The sequence below is a fragment of the Hibiscus syriacus genome, unplaced genomic scaffold (assembly GCF_006381635.1).
Source record: "Hibiscus syriacus cultivar Baekdansim isolate YM2019G1 unplaced genomic scaffold, ASM638163v2 tig00000132_pilon, whole genome shotgun sequence".
Lineage (NCBI taxonomy): Eukaryota > Viridiplantae > Streptophyta > Magnoliopsida > Malvales > Malvaceae > Hibiscus > Hibiscus syriacus.
Genome location: NW_024061764.1, coordinates 1,240,064 through 1,264,679, shown reverse-complemented (window position 1 = coordinate 1,264,679; position 24,616 = coordinate 1,240,064). Strand labels below are relative to the sequence as shown.

The window sequence follows — 24,616 nt, the reverse complement described above, 5'->3', positions numbered from 1 at the left end:
TAATAATTTCTTCAATTCCTAAAGAAATTATCATTTTTTTTTCTGACCCATTGCACAATTTTGTAAGTAGCGTTTTCTGATAGATATTTAATTTTATTTGTTGTGTGGGGTTAATATAGGTGGGAGATTTTTAATTATTTTACGATTAATTTTTAATACATTTACATAATATTTGTAAAATACATTCATAAATTAAATAATTTTCATCCATTCACTTTTATTTTAAATAATACCATATAATTATATTAATTATTAATTTTGTTTAGTTATAGATTCAAATATTTAATTTTTAAATTAGATTTATCTCATACTCGAATTTTAGTAACGGAACTTAAATTAACTGTTACCAATCAAGTGATCTCGATGATAAAAGAATTGTTGTTATTTTTTGAAGTCACGAGTTTGAGCACCAAGACTGTCAGAGGTGTGAGTGTTTGATGTCAAATGATTAAAATAATTTTTGAACAAATATTACATTGTATTTACTCAAAAGTAATTAAAAAATTTCGAATAAATTATATCAGTTCTAATAGAATAGAAGTTTACTAGATTACAAAACATGACGTTATTGGATATTAATAAAGACCCTAATCGATTAGGGTTTGGGACCTTTGGATTTAGAATAACATAATTTAAGTTCGATTTATATTTTTTGAATACTCATATTTAATATTTTATTTATTTACTTTTAGATATTAGAGAAATGTCTAAATTTAAAGAAATTATTTGATTCTTTGATGTGTCTATTCCAATATAATCATTAGTAATATTATTATAAATTAACTGTACGAATGTTCCATGTATTTTTATTATTATTTTTTTATCAATGTGGTGTATATACTTTCTTACTGTAAATATGTCTTATATATTTTATTTTGATGTTCTAAAATAGCTCTTAAAAGTAATAACGTTAAATAATAATGTGATAACTAATAACGTTATATTCTTATGTTGTTATATGATATTTAAAAAATATTTAAAATTAAAATTTTTTGAAATAATTTGATATTCTTATTTTTCATGACAAAATATGACCATACGAACAATTCTTTTCTTTCTTTCTAAATAAATAAATAAAAAAGAATTATTCTTTTTCACTCCTTCCATACAAAAATCTAAATTATTTTTCTCCATAGTGGTCTCCATTATCATTAATACAGACAATATATTTTTATCATATTTATTTTATTATATTTCTATCATTTAACGTGGTTAATTTTAAATATAAAATTAAAAAATAAGCACATTACACTACTAAAAAGATATAAACATGATATTAATAAAATATATTCGTGTCATTAATTAATTATTAGAGGAAGGGAAATATAGAAGAGTGAAACAACGTGCAATAATAGAGGGGATTACAGCTTCCTTACAGGAGGCTTGTTGTTCAAAATATGTCAAAGAACTCTCCAATATTTCAAGCTTGGATGACAAGAAAAACCGTTATAGGAGCACTCAAATATATCGTAATTTAATAAATATTCTATGCATTGTCTTTTGTATTAATTATTCATATTTAAATTCAATTATATATGAAAAAAATTAGCAATCTAACATTTGTATCAAAATAATTTATATTACGTGTTATAGCCTTTTTCGATTCCATGATTTTTAAAGGATAAGAGTTTAATTCATGGATATTTAATGTAATTAATTTTTGGACGCATAAAATAATTTTTCATTTAATAAGATTCAAAAAATTACTCTTTAAATAGTTATTTTAAGGGTAAAGTATACAAATGATCCCTTGATTATAGGGTGATGCTTTGTTGAGTCTCTCGATTATTAAAAGTTACAAAATGGTTCTTCGACTATAGAGTGTTGCATTGTTGAGTCCTCTGACTATCAAAAGTTAAAAAATGATCATCCGACTATTTAGTATGTTTCAAACTAGTCATTTTTCGTTAAGAATTTGACAATAGTCTGAGCTGGATGTTAACCTGATGATTGAGATATGATAAAATATGATCTCATAATTTAAAAAAAAATTATCATATCTCAGTCAACAGGTTAACATCAAATTCAGACTGTTGTCAATTTTTTAATGGAAAATGACGAGTTTGGAACATACTAACTAGTCAGATGACCATTTTTTAACTTTTAATAGTCGAATGACTCAACAAAACAACATGCTATAATCGAAGAATCATTTTGTAACTTTTAATAGTCGTGGGATTCAACAAAGCATCATCCTATTGTTGAGATACTAATTTTGTACTTTACCCTTCTTTTAAATGATCTTTGTGATATAAATAATCTTTAAAAAACTATTTTTAATTGTTAAAATTCTATTTTTTAGTTATTTCTTTTAAAAAATTCTTTTAAATATAATACACGATTGGTTTTCTATTCTAAATTGAATTTGTTAAAGAAGCATTTTATTTTCTGGTATTTGATTTGATTGATACGCCTACATTGTATACGTCCATATATTGTATTGACTTGGAAATTTTCAGCTGTACTTGCTTGATTTTCTTTCCAGAGTGCAGCCGCTGCTTATGTCTTCTTCTATTCTAGCTCACATGAGAAATAATTATTTCGACTTTTACACAGGAAAAAGCATTTGAGGTCAGAAAATTCATGGAAACTAGGAATTCAACTATAATTCATGACCAAGAAAATAGCAGAAGGAGAAGAAGAGGAAAACCTATTCAGCTATCCATGGATTCACTCGCTTTATCCAACAATTTAACCAGAGGAAGAAATCATGTTAATCTTCCCTTTGCCAACTATATTTCCATGCTTTTAAACAATATTGTTTGCAAAAGAAAGGAAAAGAGAAAATAAAGTAGGTAAGAAAACAAGCTAGGAAAAGCAAAATCTGCTAAAGAACTTGTTTATTGTTCATTAAAGGTAGACATGATTCCCCATTTTGGTAAGAAAGGCACATATTCTGCAGACAACCCAACAGACAAGCTTAGTTTCCTTATAGTTTATATAGACCTACAAGTGTTAACATATATGTAACAGTTTTAACAATCTGCTGTTCTCAGAATTTATATATTTTTCCCCTACTCAACATATTTTCTATAGGTCACTTTAGAACCTGTAAAGATCATGTGCTTCTATTGCCTTGTAATTTTTACTCTGCTCTTTTCTCTGCCAATGCCAGCGACAATGGAGCACCAGCTGCAAGCTACATCGGTTGAGAGGACTGAAAGTGGAGTGACATCAGGCCTTAGACCATGGAAAGGTCAAAATAACTGGCGACACAGCCACCACCTAAAGAATGTATGTAAGTTTACTGAATCAGTATATGAAGTCACCAACGGATGCAATGAAATATGATTTGGTAGAGCTTTTTAACAGGTGCATGGGATTCTAAACATCATTGGGTGGGGGTTCTTGTTGCCCACAGGAGCCATAGTGGCAAGGAATTTCAGAAATTTCCCTTTGAAATGCGAGGAATGGTACCAACTTCACACGCTATGCCAAACTTCTGGGTACATAATTGGCACAGTTGGATGGGGCATTGGCATATGGTTGGGGAATTCTTCCAGGCAATACATTTTGAAGCCTCATCGGATTCTGGGAATCATTATATTTACTTTTGCGACTCTACAAGTAAGCTTTGAGTGCCTTTCGTTTCCATTCACGAAGATTACATAAGCTTGGATATCTGTTTTTGTGTGGTTCAGATGTTGGCACTGTGGTTGCAACCGAAGAAGGAAGACCAGTTTCGCAAGTTGTGGGAGATTTACCATCATGTTTTAGGGTATGCCGTGATTGTTCTTAGCGTTGCTAACATATTCGAAGGGATCGGCAATATCCGAAGCCATGCTGCTGAGATATGGAGGTGGTTTTATGTGGGAATGCTCATCGTTTTAGCTTTAACGGCTGTGGCATTGGAAATGTATAGATGGATCAAGTCCAAGAATCAACAGCAGATGGCATTTGATGACGGCCAAATATATGCTTCCCAACAAATTTAAATCGGCATCTTCTTTTGAATTTGTTGTGTTTTCCTTTTCAATTCTCAAGATTCTAAAACAGGAAAAAGGACGTGAAAAAACCAGAAACAGGTGTTCATCAGTCTTGGTGATGAACAGAAGATCTGAGGCACAACTTTCAGACGAGATCATCAAAATAGTGGGAATCAAACACCATCTGGATTTATGATTTTAGTTAATAATTTTTTTATACAAATATATACGACATTGAGAGAGAATTATTTGCTCAATTTGTGCATTTGTTCCATGCTCTGAGTAGTGGCAAACTAAAGTCTGAATAAAAGAACTTTGAAGTTCAATTAGATCTTTCTCTTCAAACTAACAACTAAATCATTTATATAAATGTAAATAAAGATAGAAAAAGGTGATTTTTAAGAATTCAAAGTAAAATATTAAATGCTAGAACAAGTATTGCAGAGAAAATAGTTAATTGCGGGGGTCATGGATTGGACTCAATATGCCAATGCCAATGCAGCTTTGTTGGATCATAATTGATCCAGAGTTGAGATTTGATACATCAATTCATGAATGGTAGTCCCAATTCGGTCAGAAATTAACTAGAAGAACATGATATTTCACCCTTTTCCATGAAATGGCAGGTCATGAAGCATGATTAAGAAATTGTGTGTTTAAGCATGTTCAAACTCACATTCTCAATAAATTGTTGCAGCAACAACGATACCGAATGAGTCAAGACTGAATCGACCAAATCTTTGTTAGTTAAGAGATAAAATGGTAAATTAGTTTTGAACCAAATCTTTGTTAGTTTGTATACCTTCTTGCTCCATCAGGTTTTTAGATGCTATGCATGGAATAGGGTTTATCAGTTGAGGACAGCTATTGCTATAAGTTTGGGGTTGTTAGATATTAGAGAACAATGAGAAAGAATAGTAAAGGAATTATTTGCATTTCACGTGTTTACACTCAAGGTCACTAGTCCTTATATATTGGAACAGTCACTACATACTCATGACAAACAGAACGTAAACAACCCTAACAAATCTTGACATCTCACTAATAAACTTTTGGCTTTGCAAACATCTCACGCAACCATTATTTGCTGACTCATATTATAACAGGGGTCCAACTTCGTTGTTTGACTCGTTGCTTTCTTGGAAGCCATTTATTATGAGTAAGCTCTACTATCGTTTTCAACTCACTTTGCTATAGTTATGATGTGTAACACCCTCGTACCGATGCGGGTGACCCGATTTGATCTGAGGTGTCACATTAAGTCCACCGGAGCGATCCACAGTAAAAATCTAAGAAAATTTAAAATTTTTTGTTAATCCATTTAAAACCGTAAAATAATTTATATATAAAATACAAGTTCAGAAAAATCATTTATATATATTAAAATAAAATCCACCAATATCCAGTAGTAAAACAAGTTTCAGACTCGAATATAAAAACATAATACAACCTACATGCACCACCGTACTCCGCAAGCAATACTGGTGGAACTCCTTTACTGATGTCGATACGAACACAGGATCAAACTCTTTAACTTGAAATAGTAAGTAACATGGTGAACTTTGGAAAGTTCAATAATACAGAACTACCAGATTAATGCAATAGGTCATCATGAATATGGTAAATCATAGCTTTCCTTAGTGGGACATACATCATTAGATTTTATCGGTGATTTCAGATTCCATCAGCTAAGTCTTTAGTTACAACCAGGAATATACGGTCCGAAGGAAGAATTCTAAGAGACATATTCAGAATATTGAATTGGGGAGTCTAGTGTGTTCCAACAAAACAGAGAGATGTATACAGTTTCCTTTAAAAATATTAGTAGTTTAAAACATATTTTAAAACCACAGTAATACCCTCCAACCGAACACTGATATGCAGTTTCTACATAACTGCATCCATAAGGACTTACCCTAAGAACATAGCAAAGGAGCCACCCTAAGGGGGTACCTTGGGGACTACCCAAGGGTCTCCTTAGGTCCGTAAGGATTTACTAGCTTGATTAGAGTTGAACCTCCGTACTCCAAACTCCTACCCATACAAATTCTAATAGAAATCATATTGAGCAGTAACTTTAATATCAAAATCATGATCCAGTAGAATGTTGTAAAAATGAAAATGTAGTTACTTAAATCACTTGAATGGCCTCCATTCGTACACCAAAATATAGTCCCATACTAAGGGAGTGCTTTGGGGTCTTAGAGCCTACCCAAGGAATACCTTAGGTTCATAAGTAATTACCAGCTTGATCATAGCTGAACCTCCATACTCCAGCCTACCCAGATAGTGTCCCAATAAAACAGTTCAAGTAGTAACCAGTAGATTCCATGATCTATAAATCAGGAACAATTATATTTTCCAGTGAAAACATGTAACCAGAGAACATATCAGGTAGTCATAGTTCATAAACAATAAACCAATACATCAGTAAATCAAATATCGAACAATTAAAAGATTTAGTCAAACATCAACTTCAGTAAATCACATTTCTGGACAGATAAAATAATCATATATCACATAGGGAACACATTAGAGGATCCAGTTATTTTTCAGAGGTACTTAGTATTTATCAGGTAAGGAGCCACGAAATTTATGCAAACTGATTGAATTTCATAATGAGGTCCCCATAAAAAGGGAGTTTGATAGCTAACAGATTCATCAGTCATTTAGGAAGTGATTTATCAAGATCATAGTATTCAGACATATCAGCAAGGTATTCAAGAATTATTGCATCGGAATTATTTAGGATTCATACATTCCTAAAGTGGATCCATCATTCAAACTTATAAGGGCATATTAGTTATTTACTTCATGAGAAATTTGATAAATCTATTTAATAAGGGTCTATGGCGATTTAAAAAATTCCATATTCTTAGCATCTTAACAGGTTTTCAATTTCGATCGTACTGTACCATTCCTAGCAAAGGTGACACTTATCAATTATACAAGTAGAGAAACTTCACGAATATTCATTTCTTAAATCTGGTTGAACTATAGAATCGAACTAATCACATTCATAACCATCTTGGGAGGATCATGATGAGATCAACAGGTATTTAAGCAGCATTTATTTACTTCTTGTATTATAATAGTATTAGGGATGATCAACTTACTTAGGTCGTACTCTATAAAACCTCAAGGGCGTTACAACATTTAAAGCTTTGTCGGTATCTTCAGAAGTTATCCAAAGGCATTTGCTTAATCCAAGTCATGGGGGTATTTAGATCATTATGGTATTCGAGGTAGATTTATTCATTCCATAGTTTAAAGGTATTCAGTCATTTCAGGGCTTGGGGGTATTTTAGGTTATTTCACACTTCAGGGATATTTTGGTTATTTTACAGTTCAATGGTATTTCGATCCTTTCTTTTCGTCCAGTTTTTCCATTTAATTCAAACTTGTCATTTATTTCAGTCATTTCAAACAATTCTGACAATAAGAGTACTTTCGATAAGTTATTCTTCGGGTGTATACTCATAATCAGAAATTCTGGGTCTAGCGTCTTCTTAGAGGTTACAAACTATTTATCTGAAATCTACTGAACAAAATAGTAACTTGACAATTAAATCCATAATTTATCGGATTAGATATGAATTCCCAGAGTACTTTCTCAATTATAATTAAAGGGTCAGATGAGATATTTTTTTTATTAATTTAGCATGACACATCACCTCTTTAATGATAAATAATGGTGTTGTGCCCATTTTATAACAAAATCTAAAATTTAACAGGTATTATATAACTTTTGAAAGTTTTGTGTCAAAAAAGATCATTTGAATATAATTTGATATCCATTTATAAATTTTACCTTATAAAATTAGTGAATGATATCAATGTTCATTATAAAGTTTTTCATTAGTCTTCCATCATTATAATAAAAAAAAAGTTGATAGTTACAATTTTGTGAAATAAGTTGTTAAAATTTTATAAACTACTTGACAATTAGGCATTTGTTAAACACTTGCACTTATAATGTATTTTTGTCATTTAACATATTTTATACAGGTCAATTCGGACTATTTTTACCTCTCAAGGGTAATTATGTAATTTCTCTTCTAGGTATTTTCGGTGTTTTGATTTTTTAACAAGAGTAATCAAATTTTAAGGGTTATGAGGTTGAACGCTTCACTGGTTAATCATGAAACTTGAAATTGTTCCTTGTAAATCATTTAATTTCTTATACGAGCCATCAGAGTTTTATTCAGTTATTTACTTTTTACCGTATTCGAATTGATTTTAGAAATAATTTACTATACATATGAGATGAAACATATTCATCCATGCACTTAGCAATACCAACATGTATTGTAACACATGTATAGGGTAGTAAATTATTACCTCAATTCTCGAGCTACATCGATAGAACATTCAAACTCTATTCGATCGCTCTCCAACTTGAATCCAACGTCCAATAATATCTCGGATACATATCAATAGAAATTACATAAGAAGCGAAGCTTAATTGCGAAAAACGGATCGAATGTGAGGTTAATCAGTGAAAAATAGCTTATTGAGTTCGAATTTGGCAAAACAAACTCAAGACGTCGAAAAACATTAGGATATGTGCTCTCGAACAAAGTCAACGATCGGTCAACTCCTGGTCAACAGCTTGGCTCCGCTCGAACAACTCGATTCTTTCACACCCTAATTTAGGGGTCAAATTATAAGTTTCTGAAAATTATAGTCAATTTTAGAACGTGTAGGAAATTCAGGGATCCAGTCCTGAATTTACCTATTTTTGTTAGATGTTGAAAAATAAAACCTCCCCCGAGTAATCTGATTTTCTCCATAAGCTTACCCCAATTTCCTTCCCCGTTAAACCCCCTTTGTCACCCCGATTCTCCACCGTTCGTCGCTCTGACACCACCAATAAACTCACTATCGAACGGTGAACAAAACCCAACCTCTATTCCGTCGTAAATCGGTGTCATTCACCGTAAAACTCAATTGGAAGCTTTGTCGGTTTTAATTCAATCACCATTTGTTTTCGTCGATTTCGATCGATTTGTCCACCCGTTCATCACACCGCCTGCACTATCGGACTCACCGTCACCATGTGCTTAAAAACCGACCAAAATCATCACGTCATTGTTGTTCCGACGTCGTCACTCGCTTACCACCGTTGGAGAAGTTGGTACGTTTTAAAATTATACAATCCATTATGTTTCATTGAAAAATAACACTTGCCCGAGAATTTTGAGGTCCCGATCTAGAAATCTGGAAAATTTCACGCCGAACCGACGATTGGAGCCACTGCACACTTCGCATGCGCCACCCCCTGCGTGTGGGCTTTGTCTGGCAGCTTGGGGACCGGTATGAACCGCCTGGATTGGTCTGAACCGAGCAGACCAAACTATATGAACCGAGTCGACCGATCCGTCTGACCGAGTCAAATGAGCCGAGTTGACCTATTTGACCAGTGTTGACTGTTGACCAGTCGTTGACTTTTTCTGGGTACACCAATTCTGATTTTTTCGATGTCCTGAGTTCATTTTTTAGGTATGTTTTAACAAATTCGAAGCCGATAAGTTGTTTTTCACTGATTAACTATCCGATTCGATTCATTTTTCACAATTAAGCTCCGTTTCTGATGAAATTTCTGTTGTTATGTATCTGAGGAATTATTGGAAGTTGATTTCAAGTTTGAGAGTAATCGAATGAAGATTAATTGGTCGATCGATATGGCACAAAAACTGAGGTAATACATTACTACCTTTTCATGCTTTGTGGAACATGTTGGTATTGGTAAATGTATGAATGAAAACGTTTGGTCTTATATGGGTAGTTAAATAATATATAAACTCGATCAGAGTGCTGTAAAAAGTCGGTAACTGAATAAAATTTTGATGGCTTGTACAAGAAATTAGAAGTTTGATAAGGAATAATTTCGAGTTCAGAGATTATTTGGAAAAGCAATTAACCCTAGGATCTCTAAATTCTATTTATCTTTGTTAAGAGTTCTAATACTGAAATTACTTGGTTAAGAAATTACAAAAATGCCCTTGAGAGATAAAAATAGTCCGAGTTGACCTTGAATGAGAAAGTACCCTGAGAATTCCTACCTAACCCATTAAATTACTAATTTAATTATTAATATCATACTTTAGTATAGAAAAATCCTGATAATCCGTTTGTAACATTTGAGAAGGCAATTGACCCGAAAATCTCCGAGTTATGAGTAAATACCTTAAGAATAATTTATCGAGAGTGCTCTTTTGTCAGAATTGTTCGAAATGATTGAAATAGATTACAAGTTTGAATTAAATAATAAGATCAGACGGAAGGAAGACATTGAAATATCCTAGATCTATAAAATGACCAAAATACCCATGGAATGCAAATGATCCAAGAATATCACCCAGCCTAGGAAGGATTGAAACCCTAGAAGGGCAATAAATTAACCAGTCGACAAGTATTAGTTCTGGGAGTTGTTCAGCTCGAGTTGTTCGATAATCCGATCGATCGACATAGTTAGTAAATGTCCTGAATCTTCGTTCTCCCTTATCAGATCAAATGCACAAGTAACTCAGATGCAAAGGATTTCTGAATACCCTTTTGATTACTTAGTTCCTATGGAAAACGTTCGAATACTATATGATCCTGATAAATCACATTCTGAATAATTGATGATTCCATCACCTAATGAACTCTTCTGGTAGTGATTCTAACCTCCGACATTCTATTAGTATATTGAAGATTTGTGTTTCTCTGGTCGATAAGATTATCCAATATCTTCGAATCATATATGGAACCTCTAGTGTGTTCCCTGATCACATAAATATTTTCTCTGATTTCTATTCTGATCTCTGCTCTGATTTCTGATATCTCTGTTTACTGAATGAAAATGTTTTATTTGGGATACTTTGAGATCTGTTGTGAAGATTCTGGCAGGTTCAGTCGCTGCGGTTAATTTCTTTTATAGGTTCTGCATCGACTGATAATTCCTTACGGACCTAAGATGACCCTTGGGTAGGCTCTGAGGCCCCGAGAATCTTTCTTGGGTAGGCTCTCAGGCCCCAAGGTGGCCCTTTAGGTTATGCAGTTTTGGGGAGCTGCATATGGCGTTCGGTTGGAGGGACTACTATGGTTTTGAAAATATGTTTTAAAATGATATGTACATTTTCACTGGTTTTGTGGGAACACACTTGACAACCTATTCTGATATCCTGAACCCAATCATCCAAAATATTTCCCTCTGAACTGAAAGTTTATTGTCTGTTACTACCTGAGATATCAGTGGGACTTTAGCTCAACCTAAAAATCTATAGATGTCTGAACCAATAAGGAAACCTATGCTTATTTGTTATCTGCATGTTCTTCAGCATCATTTGGTAGTTTTATATTATTGAGCTTTCCAAAGCTCACTATGTTACTCTCCATTCTAGGTTAAAAGAATTGTACCAGTGTAGCTATCGACATCAGTAAGGGAGTTACGAGTCTGAAAATCTTTTTTATTTCTGAATACTTGTAACATATTCAATACCAGGTTAGTGACTAAATTGAAATATTTCAGAATTTGTTGGTTAAAGTAAATAAATTGAATAGTTTGGGGACTTATATTGTAAATTTTTGTATATGATTAAATATCAAAGTAGGAAAATAAGGTCAAAATGGTCATTTGACCTATAAATGAATTAAAAATGGGATATGGTAAGTATATATACACGTGGGGATAAGCTTAAGGAGGGATTTCTCCGGAAAACTCTCCCTTCTTTTTTTTTTCTATTCACCGTGAACCCCAAAGGCAAAGGTGAGTTCTCTTGTTAGTTAATTATTCATTAATTTAAGTTTGGGTTATGATCCTTAGATGCTACTTAAGCATAAGGAATGCTTAAGTTATCTTTAAATCAAAGAATGAAGGAGTTAGGAAACTAAATGTGACTTGTCAATGGTTGAATTAAGAGACATGAAGTGATAGATTGAATTTAGAATAAGTAGAAAATTTAGTATGCTTCTTGAATTCCATATGGAGGATAAAAGTTTGAGGATAAAGATGTGATAAATGAGTACAAATGAGTTTAAGTTAATGTATTTGAGTTAAGGATATATAAGGGGATGAAACATGAGGTGTTTAAGCTAATAAGAGTGAATTTTTGGGCTTAAAAAGAAAATTTTGGGCAAGGGGTATCGGTACTGCTTCATTAGGTACCGATACCTCAAGAGTAAAAATAAAGAAAACATTCAAAGGGTATCGATAACTGGGAAAAACAGTATCGATACCCAGGGTACTAATACCTTAAGGAATGTATTGATACTATTTTTGAACGAAAATTACAGAATGCAATATGAGTATCGGTACCATGGTACCTAGGCATGGTACCGATACCATAGATATGAAGTATCGATACCCTATGGGGTATCGATACCATTGCAAGAGAAAATTTAGGTGAACTCTTTCTTCTAGCTTAAGAAATTAAGGATCGAATCATAGTATTTAGAATGTTGATATGTATACATAATTTTATAGATATTGATCGAGTGCAAGTCTGGACAAATCGACACGTAATAGTCAACGAGAAGAGATAAGAGATCAGTATTGACTAGTGAGGTCAGGTGAGTGCATATTATATAGTATATATGACGTTTGATGGAAATAAGACTTGCGACAAGTCTATTTCCTATAGTGTTATGCATGAATTTATGAACAAGAACATGTGTTTAATAAGAGTTTATGTATGCTTGATTATATGAGTTGATATATTCTTGTATGTGTTATGTGATTCATGTAAAAAACTATTACGTGATAATAGGAAAATATAAAGTAGGTTATGAAATTATATGAGTAAAAAGATAAGTTATGTGATAAGATCTATGTAATATATGGAAATGAAATATAAGACTATGCGAATACATGATATGAGCTAAGTAAGCAAATGTAAAGGTTATATAAACAATAGGAATGTGAGTTGGGCAAGTACATAGTGGTATGATCATTTATGTGAAATAGTAAAATAAAAGTATATGATTAAATGAGAAGTGAAATAAGCTAAATAAGATTGACCTATAGGATGATATGAGAATAGTATATCAACTAGGAGTCTTGAACATAAGTAATGACATGAACATATAAGATAAGCTAAATGAGAAAAATTCATGTGCTTAAATAAAATTATGACACATGGGTTATATGATAAAGACCTATGGAGTCATATGAGAAGGTTATAGGAGTTATATGAAATTGAACTAAATAAATAGATTAAATTAGTACATGAATAAAATAATAGAAGTGATATATACTTATAAGTATGAAATAGGTTACGTGATCTATGTGACTATGTGTGAAAAGGTATAAATTATTCTATTATAAAGTATGTGAACATATGCATATGAGATAAGCCATGTGAATATGAGTTATGCGCTTATAAGTGATACGATCACATGATATGATAAGAAGCGATGAGAAAATGTGTTTATGTAATATGATTATGTGAAATAAGATAAATGATAATGCTCATGTTATATGTCATGAGAGCTAGAGGTATAGTTGGCATGCCAAGAGTTTAGGGTTCTACGTGGTCCTTCGAGACATATATGTATTTCTGTGGAACATATATGTGGTACTTTGGTACACTTATTTGGTCTATTGTATTATGTATATGATTCTTAAGGAGTGGTCCTTCGGGATATATGTGATATGTGGTCCTTCGGGACATAGTAGTATTTCGGGATAAATTCTAAGTGCCCCTAGTGGGATTTGTACGAGCTGTGGTGACAGCATTTGTGCACAACCTCAATGTACTCGCATATCTTTAGTTCTCGAAAATGTACATGGGCTAATAAAAGAAATAACATAAAGAAACCTCTTGTAATGTTATATGCTCAATTTGTGAAATGTATGGTTTGAAATGCTACAAAGGTTAAATATCAGATTATATGTTCTAAATGGAGTAACGATGGTGATAATGACAATAATGTGATTAGGATAATGATGATAGGTGCGCCTATATATAAATGGTTAAATGAATCATATGATAGTTAAGAAAGTTAAGTGTAAGAATAAATAATTAAAAGATATGAATGAATATAACATTGCTACTAATGACCTGATTTGTGTATGTGTACATTTGTTTATAGGTAATGTTATATTATTTTGGGTGATAGCATTGTATGATATGTTCATGCATGGTTAAGTAGTTAGAGTTCCCTTTATAAGTTAATGCCTTACTAAGTCATCGACTTAGCGTGTAAGCGTTTTACACGTAGTTTCCTTGAAGCAAAAAGAGGAGTAAAGCAATGATAAGCAATGCAAGACATGTCAGCCTCTCCTTTCCTATGATCAGATCAGAAAAGAGTTTGGAATTATATGTATTTTGTTTATTGGAAATAATTGGCATGTAATTAATGTTTTGAATTATATACGCTCTGATCAGTTTTGAAGATACTTTATTTGTAATAATATGAATTATGAACTTTTATTGAATAAAAGTATATTTTTTTTATGTTGGTATACAAATATAAGTTTTGAAAAATCAATGTGACACCTCGGACTCATATCCGGGTCGAATACGGGTTGGGGGTGTTACAATATTGGTAAAGTTTACCTTTGTATTTATAAATGATTTTACATGTTTTAATAAAATTGTAATTTTTTCCGAGATTTTTATGGTGGGTCTCTCCGGTGGCCCTAATGTGACACCCATATCGTATCGGGTCACCCGTATCGGTCTGGGGGTGTTACAGGTTCAGACCGGTTCAACCGGTCAACAGACCCCCTGGTTGACAGTCGACGCTCACGCGCAGGGGTGATGCATGTGGCGGCTCTGGTCGTCGGTTCAGCGTAAATATTTTCAGTCTTGTAGATCGACACCTTAGGAGTCTCGTGCATATGTTATTTTTCAACGAAACATGACGGAGTGTGGAATTTTAAAATGTTTGAATTGTTCCAATGGTGATCGGCGAGTGACAACGGTGGAGCAACAACGGCGCGATGATTTTGGTTGGATTTTGAGCGCACGGCGATGTCGAGTTCGATAGTGCAGGCGACAATGACGGTGGGTTATAAGTGAACGACAGGTCAAATCGATAGGAATCGATGAAAATTTGAACGTCGGGGTGGATTTTCTGGTGATGCTTCGAACATTGATTCGCATCGATTGACGATGAATCACGCTTCGCTAGTCCTTGGGTTTTGGTCGTCGGTTGATGACGAATCGAATGGGAGTGGTGGCAGGCTGAGCGATAGCCTGATTGTGAAGAAATCGGCGGTGTAAAGGCCGACTGCTAAGGATTTTGGGGTTAGGAATTTGAAAAATTGAGGATTTTGGGGAATAGATTCTTTTATAACCTGAATTAAAACTACAAAATATATATTTATCTAAAAATAGCACCAACAGTCCCTAGCCTAAACGGTTAGGGCATGGGTTATTATGATGGGGATAGGGGTACTAACCCTCCATTCTTTATTTTCTTTCACGACAAAAAAAGGATAAACTCGGGTCTAAGTCCCTGAACTTTCCACAGTTTCTAAATCGAAATACAAATTTCAAAAGCTGGCAATTTGATCCTTAATTTCATTAAATTTGGGGTGTAACATGATGTGCATCTGCGTTGCTTTAGGTACTTGTAAGAGGCTGATATGGTTAGATCGATGGAGAGAATGGATACTTGTTTTATGTTGAATTTAAGAGCAGCATTAGGGATGGGGATCTGGGTTGGAGCCTGTGAAACCCAGCTTGCTTATGACTACTATAGGATTTCATGTCCCAATGTGGAGCACTGTGAGAAATGCTGTGCTCGGCGTCGTGTTCACCAATACTACTGCACCGGCTGCTTTCCTTAGGCTCTTGTTTCACGATTGCCAAATTCAGGTATTCCTATCTTGGACCCAGATTTATTTTTTCAGCATAATTCCGATGATGTAAGAGAACACATGTTTCTGTATTATATCTTGCTTCCTTTTATGATACAGGGATGTGATGCATCCATCCAGTTGGATTCTAAAGCACTTAAAGGCAACTCTGAAATAGCTTCTGGTATGAATTCTGGGATTAGAAAGCTGGAAACTATTCACCATACAAAATACAATCTAGGAAAGTGTCCAAGGCATGTCTCATATGCAGATACTATTGCCTTAGCAGCCAAGGTATCAGTTGCACTGTCTGGAGGACCCAATATCCAGATTCCTCTTGGAAGAAAGGATTCCCCCATTTCTAGTCGCCAAGCAGCTGATGTGATTATTTCTCCACCGAACATAACAGTCGGTGCATTGCTCTATTCGAATCGAAAGGCTTAAACCTCGGGGAATCTGTTGCAATCATGGTTATTAATCAGCCAGCACGAAGGAATTTGAAAAGCTTCTCGTTTGTTAATGGAGTCTTTACTGTGTTTCTTGCAGAAGCTCGTACTTTAGGAGGAGGACACTGCATAAACATTGTGGACAGTTTATTTGATAGGCAGTCTGATGACCCAATTAATCCTGGCTTTAAAGCCATGCTCAGATTACTTTGCCCTACCAGAAAACCACTGATGAATCTCACCATTGTGCCAAACGATAAGACCCCCTTGGCTTTTGATAATCACTATTATAAAGATGTTTTTTTCTGGGGAAAGGCCTCTTCACTATTGATTCAAGGATGTCCATAGATCAACGAACTGCACCCATAGTCACTCAGTTTGCTGCCAACAAGTGCAGTTTCTTCCAGGCATTTTCTTCTGCCTTCGTGAAGCTATATCTTCATCAAATGTTCTTACCAATGAGAAAGGGGAAGTTAGGAGGAAACGAAACCAAGTATAAACTAAGAAAATTAGAGAATTATGTTCATATTTTCATTTACACTTTCTTCATTCCTCGCCATTTTTAATTGTAGGCAATATTTGAAACAAGTCAATTCCCCAAAAAGAAAAAAGAATAAAAAAGAGCATTACAATAACAGAGTTCTTACACTAAAAAAATTGTATAAAAATATCACAAGTTTCTTATCAGACCTCCCCCTTCACATTGCCAAGCTTCTCAAAATATCACAAGTTTCTTATCAGACCTCCCCCTTCACATTGCCAAGCTTCTCAGTCAAACTATCATGGGATATACCAATCCCATGTACAAGAGCTTCCTTGCAAACAAAAAGCATACAACAGCTGTACACTAAAAAAATTGTATAAAAATATCACAAGTTTCTTATCAGACCTCCCCCTTCACATTGCCAAGCTTCTCAGTCAAACTATCATGGGATATACCAATCCCATGTACAAGAACTTCCTTGCAAACAAAAAACCTACAACAGCTGTAGAGTTTGTTCATTTAATTTACAGAGTATTTTGTTTTACAGTTCCATCCTTTACGCTGCATGGTTTTTGCTAAGAGTCGAACATAACGGTATAGTGGCAAAACCGGTTCGCAGTTGTTACCTAATTTAGGGTATTGAATGTTCAGGAACAGTCTCTGGTAAGGATGGTGAGGACGCACCACTAATTTTGCTAGGCACCGGTGTGTTCCTTCGAGATTGGCGTTTGGTGGGTACTAACACACTCTCGTCTTCTAGCTTATTGCTAAATACCTCCTCTTCATCGTCGTTGTCTTTGAAAACTGGATGGATATATGCATTTTGAAGATAGGGTTTCAAATTGAAGGTAGGCTCCCTTGCACGTTCCAAAGTATCTTTCATCATTGCTTCCTAGAATAAACAACGCACAAAGTAAAGATTATGATCATGTAACTAAATTCTTCAGATAATGATTATGATGAGAATATCAGATTATGACGTAGCACTTAAATAGTAATGGACCAGATACTAAAGTTAGAGAATGAAAGCTTTATGTACGAATGAATCACTAAAGACATGGAAGAAACCATTAGCTAAATATGCAATAAATCAATGAACCTGCAAAGGGAGTCTGACAAAAGCAGGTTCATATCGGGCTTTGCAGAATCTGTAAAACCAGATTGTGAGGACAGCAAGTGCAATGAGAAGTGGTGCTGACTGAGCCAAATGCTTTGTACTTAACAATCCAATGAGAGCGATATGTGAGATGAGCAAAGCAATTATAATGCGTCCATGGACATCAGGCCAGAATGCTGCAGCACTTTCATACTTTTGATTGTAAACATTAATGATCTATATTTTTCAAAGCAAAATAGAGGGAATCAGATAAAGCTAAACAAAAGATTCATTTACTATAATACTTGGATATTATGTATCGAAGTTCTTTACCTGGTGACGGAAGACAACATAAGCTAGCCCGAAGAAAACTACAATGAAAGGAAGTAGAGCAGGTGTCACAGTAGCATAAACCATGCCAAGTAAAAAATAGAGTTGTATACGAGGTTCTCCAGTGTTGAAGCCCAAACTTCCTGGATCCATTGCCTCCTCCCTGTCCTTTTCTGTTTTCACCAAGAAAAAGTTCTTCAAGTGGTAAAATATAAGCGGTTTCAGCATCAAAATCTCTGCTGCTATTCCAGCCCATCCATCAACCATGATGTAAGTAATAAAAAAAGTCGCTCTCATTGGTACAGCCACACCAATTGTTTTAGGAATTCTGCACACACAAAAAAAGGTAAAAAATGTTTAGATCAAAATGAAAAGCAAATTTAGTCACCAAAATCATTATAGAAAACAAACTTAGCTACGTATGCAACAAAATATATGGAACAACACAAATAAGATACTTTCCAAATTGTGAAAGGGCATCGTAGAAACAATTGTTAACTTGAAAGTCCAACATAAGGTCCGCAACAAAAATCCTTAATGGTTTTATAAAGATCCAATTTTATGCGTAAGATGTAATCACCCCTTAAATTGTCACAGGGATAACATTCTATAACTTCAAGATGACTTTCCATATACCCAATTGGTCCGCAAAAGAATCACTAAAAATTTTATAGAGATCCGATTTTATGCATAAAGTGCTTATCCCTTAAATTGTCACAAGGATAACATTCTCTAACTACAAGATGCCTTTCCATATATCCAATTAAACATATCCAATTTGATAGACAAATCAAACTTAAAATCCCACTGATTGACTAAGAACCTACATCAAAAGCACACCCTATGCATAAACAGAAATTGAATCTCTAAAAGCAGATACACAGAAGAAAATGGAAGGAATACATACTCATTTGCCGACTGCTTAAGAAATGTGTCTAGCTGGTCCATTGCACTGCCAGCAATTACACTGCAAAGGAATACGTTCACTACATTGAAAAGATAGTATCTAGTTGCCGATCTCCTTTCTAATGATGAAATTGATGTGAACCCTTCAAACTTGGACATAATCATCAATACAGTTGGCAGAAATATGAGAAAGAGCTTCAATACAATACCAGGTAGAAAACCTTGGATAACTGATTTAATAAATTTTCTGCAAAGAGAAAACAAGCCAAAATTAATGATTATAGACATTATTACAATCCAAATAACAACACAAGATTACAAAATAAAAATGTAACTCACATTTCAATTAGGGGCTTCAGGAATGGCAATGCTTTCTCAAGGCCCTCAATAGTGGCCATAGCTTGTACGGATGCAATCGGGATAATGAAGAAGAAAGTCAGGAAGAAAAATGCTACAGCCATGATTAGCCTCCTAACAGCGATAGAGACGTATGGAATTGCCAAGTTTTGCCAGTATACATCCCGTGGCTCAGGTGCCCAGTCTGTTAACATCAAAGTTGGATTCCTGGTTTGTTGGGTTTGAGCACAAACAGCTGCACCCCATCGAGACTTAAAGGAAACAAATGCTGCGGGCATTATGGCTTTTGGGTCTTTTAGGACCCTTTCCCTCTCTTCAGCTATCTGAATATTGAAACGTGCAACCCACATCAACACATGTTGAAAAACACCAAGTGGTGGAAAACAAAATGCAATAATGATACCACTCCGTCAAAAGCATCTTTTGATATTGTCTTGAGATAATAATACTCAACTAAGCTGTTCCATAATTTAAAAAAGCCTATCCTCAATAAATTAAGTCAATCTAGAAAATGGATGCGGCTTGGATGCAGCATAGGAGAACAGGTTTGAATCTTTTGATTGAATGAACAAATAAATCATTCTAAAGAGAATGTGCAAGTTGAAAAAGAAATACTTACTTCATTGGATAACTTCTCAATTTCAGATATGTGATGATCAATTGCATCCACTTGTTGACCCCAGAGCCCAAGAAAACCAGTCTGGTAAAGAGATAATACACTTGTCAAGAAATAAGAAATATATAAATCAAAGCTGAACATCAGCAGGAGACAGGCTATTAAATCCATGACAGACATTAGACAGCAGTAACTTACCTTCATAAGAGGCCTTTTTGCATTATTTCTGGAATACTTCAACTGATAATAATCAAGCCAATTCTGCATACTTTTCTTCTTTTTCACCAACTTCGCAAGCTTGTTTGCATTGCATACTACCTGATTGTAAGGAGAGCTATAACATAAACTGCATTCTATAATAATCTTGAACTTGGACATCATTGGATGAGAAATACATAGTAGAATAGCAACAAACTACAAGAAGATAATATCAATATTATTGAAACAAATGCAAAGAGGAACCCACCTGATGTGTAAGATAGGTATCTGGGTGATTGACCAGGAAAAAATGCTCCACAGACTCACTAACAGATTCATCTGGATCCGGTGGTACATTTCTAACAAGCACCTAAAAAATAAAATTTCATTCAGATGCAATTTAGTAAAAGATGTCAATCCGAAAATAGATCAAGGGTGTAGTACTAGCATATAGGAGACTTTCATGAGCGTCACAGGTCTTCCTTAAGAGAACAATACAAAAATAAAGTTACATTTGTAAACTGAACATGTAGTGATAAACTTTCACAATTCTATGGAAACAAATATCTATGGAAAAGACAACAAGTGATTTCACAATTCTTAGACCAAGGGATAAGTCTGCTAATTAAAGTTATACCATCAGCCATATAGCTCAGCGGTTGATCTCAATTTGTTAAACTTCCAAGACAAGCACTATAGTAATTAGCAGTGCATGAAAAAATACTCCAAAATGGAATAAACCACACTTTCCAAAAAAGTGTGTGCTCAAATAAAACAAAATTCACAACTATCTTCAAAGATACAGCAAATAGCGAAAACCTAATAGATGAACAGACATTTAAAGTCTTTAAAAATGCAATGGACGATATTTTGTTCCCAATTCTTTCAAGAACTCACTTTTGTCAACAAGTTCAAAATTGATGATAGGTAACTTAAAATGTTAAATAAACAATTTCATAAATAGAAAATCAACTTGAAACCCTATCTCTTTAAATTATGATGAAGACCAAAGATTACATGAAAATAATAAATAGAACTAGAAGAGTAAATTTAAATTCATTTAGAAGATAATGCAAAGAATACATCTTACAGTAAATTGATCTGGCCGGCGTTTTTCTGACGCAAGAAATTGCAACCGCATATTCGCAACTTTTTCATACTCCTTTAGTAACACAAAGCATGTCCAAAACGTAAAAGCATAAGCCATTACAATATGAGTCCAAAACCTACAACATAGAATTAAATATTATTCCACTGTTACCTGAAGACAGGCTCAGACATAAGAAGTTGGCAGTGTCAGAAGATTTCCTACCTATCTGATCCATCTGGAACGTTTGAAATTGAGAGCTTATCAATATTACTTGAAGTAACATTCTTCAGTTGCAGCTCCAATGTGTTATTAGTGTAATTAACCGGCACTAGGATTGTCCATGCAAGGAACGTGATAGGTACAAAAATCTTTAGGCTGCATACAGAACAATAAGAGAGCCTTCAGAGCTTATGAACAAACTTAAAAGGCAGAGAACTAAAAAGGTGATTCAATCGCTTAATATTATCGAAAGCATTTCATAAAAAAAGCATAATCTTAACCAGGAAAAGAAAAATGGTTTAAATACACATAAATACGGAAACCTACAAACATATAGGCAGAAGCAAGACTTAACGCATAAGCAACAAAGCAATAAAAGTGAGAGAAAAAATGAACAAATAAGAAATTGAGATGGCCTGCAGCATACCCAATCAAATAGATACGCAAATAAACTGCTGAATCCAATCCGGCATGATCGATGAGCTCAAGTTCTGGCATTTTGAGAGCCTCTGGCATCCAATTCAAGAACCTCAAGTAGGAACGGAAGTCCAAATTGACGAATTTCTTCACAAATGCTCCAGACCTCGAAGGACTGCTTCTTAAACCCTTGAGATACCATTTCGGAAAATAAACCCTATCGTTGAAAGGTTGAAGCCTTAATATGGCAAACGCGATGAAGAATACAAAAGCACTTAGCAGATTTATGCCTGCCGCAACCCCTATGTCAACTAGTGTCGCCATCTTTATAAATCTCCTCTGCACACACAGAGAAAATTCCCAAATCAGAAAACCTACATTGATTAAACGATCAAACTATTATGTTGCAATATATTCCTGCTATAAGAAGAAACCTCACAAGACAGCTGACTTCTATAAACATAAAACTCACAGAAAAATCATTGTTTTCAATAAAAACATAAAGAGGGAGGAGATAATTTCAAGTCCTCTCAACATGAGTTAACTTCAATCACAAACAACGCAAGTCTAAACAAATTCTTACCAGTTTGTGTTTGTGAATCTTCAAGTGGAACAAAAAAGGGAACAATATCCGGGCAAACTAAAAGGCCAAAACAAATCACAAAGAAAGTACTTTTATCTTTGGCTTTTGGATGATGGAATTAGGTGAACGTTTGGATTTTCATCAAGAAGTCGATAAAAGCAAGAACATTCCTCCACTACTTAGACAGGAGAGTGAAGCGCACGCAACAATGAAACGAATTCCCAAAAAAGGAAAACCCTTCGTTCTCGTTGATAATGGGAGCTAAAACCAGAAAGCAAAACGAACAAGAAATGGAATATTACTTTAATAATTTAGTGGGGGTGTGATTTGTTGCTATTTTAAAGATATAGGGAAATGGTTTAGTTCAAGTTGGCAGTTGGGGTCGATGTCAAGTTTTGTAGGGTCTTCTTTCTTTCAAATCAACGGGTATGAGTTTTTTTTTTTTTATTATTATTATTATAATTATTAATTAAAATACCTGAAAGCGTGACGGTAGCTTTCATTGTCGGCATCCTGCCACGTGGGTGTTGCAACGGCTACTTGGGAGCGTTGCGGTTGAGGTTTGGTGATGTTGCCGCGTGGATATAGCGTAAGATGCGTGGCGGTGGCATGGCGGTCACTGTTCATAAGATTTGTTTTCGCAAAAGGAACAATAAATTAAAGAGTAAACTACACTGGTGATCACTCAACTATTGTATTCTTTCATTTTTACCACCAATATCTCGATTTTATCAATTAAATCACCTAACTATTTAAATATTTCAATCAAACCACTCACGGTTAATGGAGGAGATGACGTTGCTGTTAAAAATTTTGTATAATTAATCATTTGGTCCTTAATATTGACACATTCTATTAATTTAGAGTTAATTTTATTTTTTTAATAAATTTAATCATCTAATCAGATAATGATATATGTCATCATCTAATTAAAAAAAATTATTAATTTATTTTAAATGATTTTTTCTTCCAAACATAGTGTTAACGACACATGTCATTATATAATTGGAGGAAAATAGATGATATGAATAAAGTAAGGGGAGGCTTAAACCTGTGTCCCTAGAATAATGAGAAACAACATTACCACTGGACCAAACCTCAAACATGTGAACTTGGTTTTAACACTCTATATACAACTCATATTAAGTTATGCCAGGAAAATAAATAAATATGATTTTGAGGATTCGAACTAAGGCTATCTGAAGAGTTTAAAAACACCTAAATCTCTATACCAAACCTAATAATTAATAAAAATAAGATATATTTTAATATATATATATATATTAAACTGTAATTAATATAAGATTAAAAATAAAATGAATTTAAGGTTTTTTATTTTAAAAATTAAATGTAATATTTTTTAAGATGTTAATCATTCCGAATCTATATTTGATAAATTATTTTTTAAAATATTTAAATGAATAATTTAAATTTTAATTAAAATACCGGTTCAAAAAAGGTAACCATTCGATATTTATCCGACTAGAAGTTATCCCATATAAATAATGAATATAATAAATTATCATATATAAATATCAAATGATTAACTTTAAAAATAAAAAATACTTTAATTCATTTTTATTTTTAATCTTATATTAATTACAATTTCAAATATATGTAATAAAATCTATCCAATTTGAATCAATTATTATATATCTAGTTCAAAGGTTCAGGTGTTTTTAAACTCCTTAGATGACCTTGGTTCAAAATTCCTCAATCTATTTATATTTCTTTCTTTACTGGCATAACTTAATACAAGTTATATACATAGTGTTGGTATCAAATTCACAAGTCTAGGGTTTGGCCCAGTGGCAATTTTGTTTCCTAGCATTCTATGGGATGTATGTTTGAACCCCCTTTTCTCAATTCATAGCATGCATTTTTCTTCCAATTATATAATGATACATATCATCATATGACCGGAAGAAAAAATCATTTGAATTAAATAAATTAAAATTAATAAAAATATCTCTTTAATTAGTTTGTGACATGTACCACTATCTCGTTGGAGAATTAAATTTATTAAACAAAATGAAATTAGTATTAAATTAATAGAATTTGTAAATATTGAGGACTAAATGAATAATTATTCCAATTTTTTAACAAACGTCAAATCCCCCGCTAAATGTTAACAACAAGGGATTTTATTGAAACATT

At 33.6% G+C, this 24,616-nt stretch overlaps 2 protein-coding genes and 1 pseudogene across 3 annotated transcripts; 2 read left to right on the top strand and 1 right to left on the bottom strand.

The window, feature by feature from the left end:
- The first annotated feature begins 3,120 nt into the window (after positions 1 to 3,120).
- On the top strand, positions 3,121 to 3,935 carry LOC120123663 (cytochrome b561 and DOMON domain-containing protein At4g17280-like). Its single transcript, XM_039142528.1, has 3 exons — positions 3,121 to 3,234; positions 3,313 to 3,567; positions 3,642 to 3,935. Exons 1-3 carry the CDS (start codon positions 3,121 to 3,123, stop codon positions 3,933 to 3,935), a joined length of 663 nt encoding a protein of 220 aa, XP_038998459.1.
- Positions 3,936 to 15,516: 11,581 nt separating this feature from the next.
- Positions 15,517 to 16,750, top strand: LOC120123563 (annotated as a pseudogene).
- A 16-nt stretch (positions 16,751 to 16,766) lies between these two features.
- On the bottom strand, positions 16,767 to 22,561 carry LOC120131284 (calcium permeable stress-gated cation channel 1-like). Of its 2 annotated transcripts, XR_005516910.1 has the most exons (13): positions 22,460 to 22,561; positions 21,887 to 22,215; positions 21,463 to 21,615; positions 21,241 to 21,376; positions 20,419 to 20,520; positions 20,151 to 20,270; positions 19,956 to 20,036; positions 19,319 to 19,659; positions 18,981 to 19,226; positions 18,077 to 18,401; positions 17,747 to 17,980; positions 16,907 to 17,539; positions 16,767 to 16,853 (listed from the first exon to the last, which is right to left on the bottom strand). XR_005516910.1 is itself a non-coding variant. In XM_039148327.1 (12 exons), the coding sequence occupies exons 2-12, from the start codon at positions 22,198 to 22,200 to the stop codon at positions 17,279 to 17,281; spliced, it is 2,313 nt and encodes a 770-aa protein (XP_039004258.1). In that variant the 5' UTR covers positions 22,201 to 22,215; positions 22,460 to 22,561; the 3' UTR covers positions 16,767 to 17,278. The 2 variants fall into 2 exon arrangements, 1 of the variants encoding a protein (XP_039004258.1); XM_039148327.1 differs by having other exon boundaries at positions 16,767 to 17,539.
- Positions 22,562 to 24,616: the final 2,055 nt, after the last annotated feature.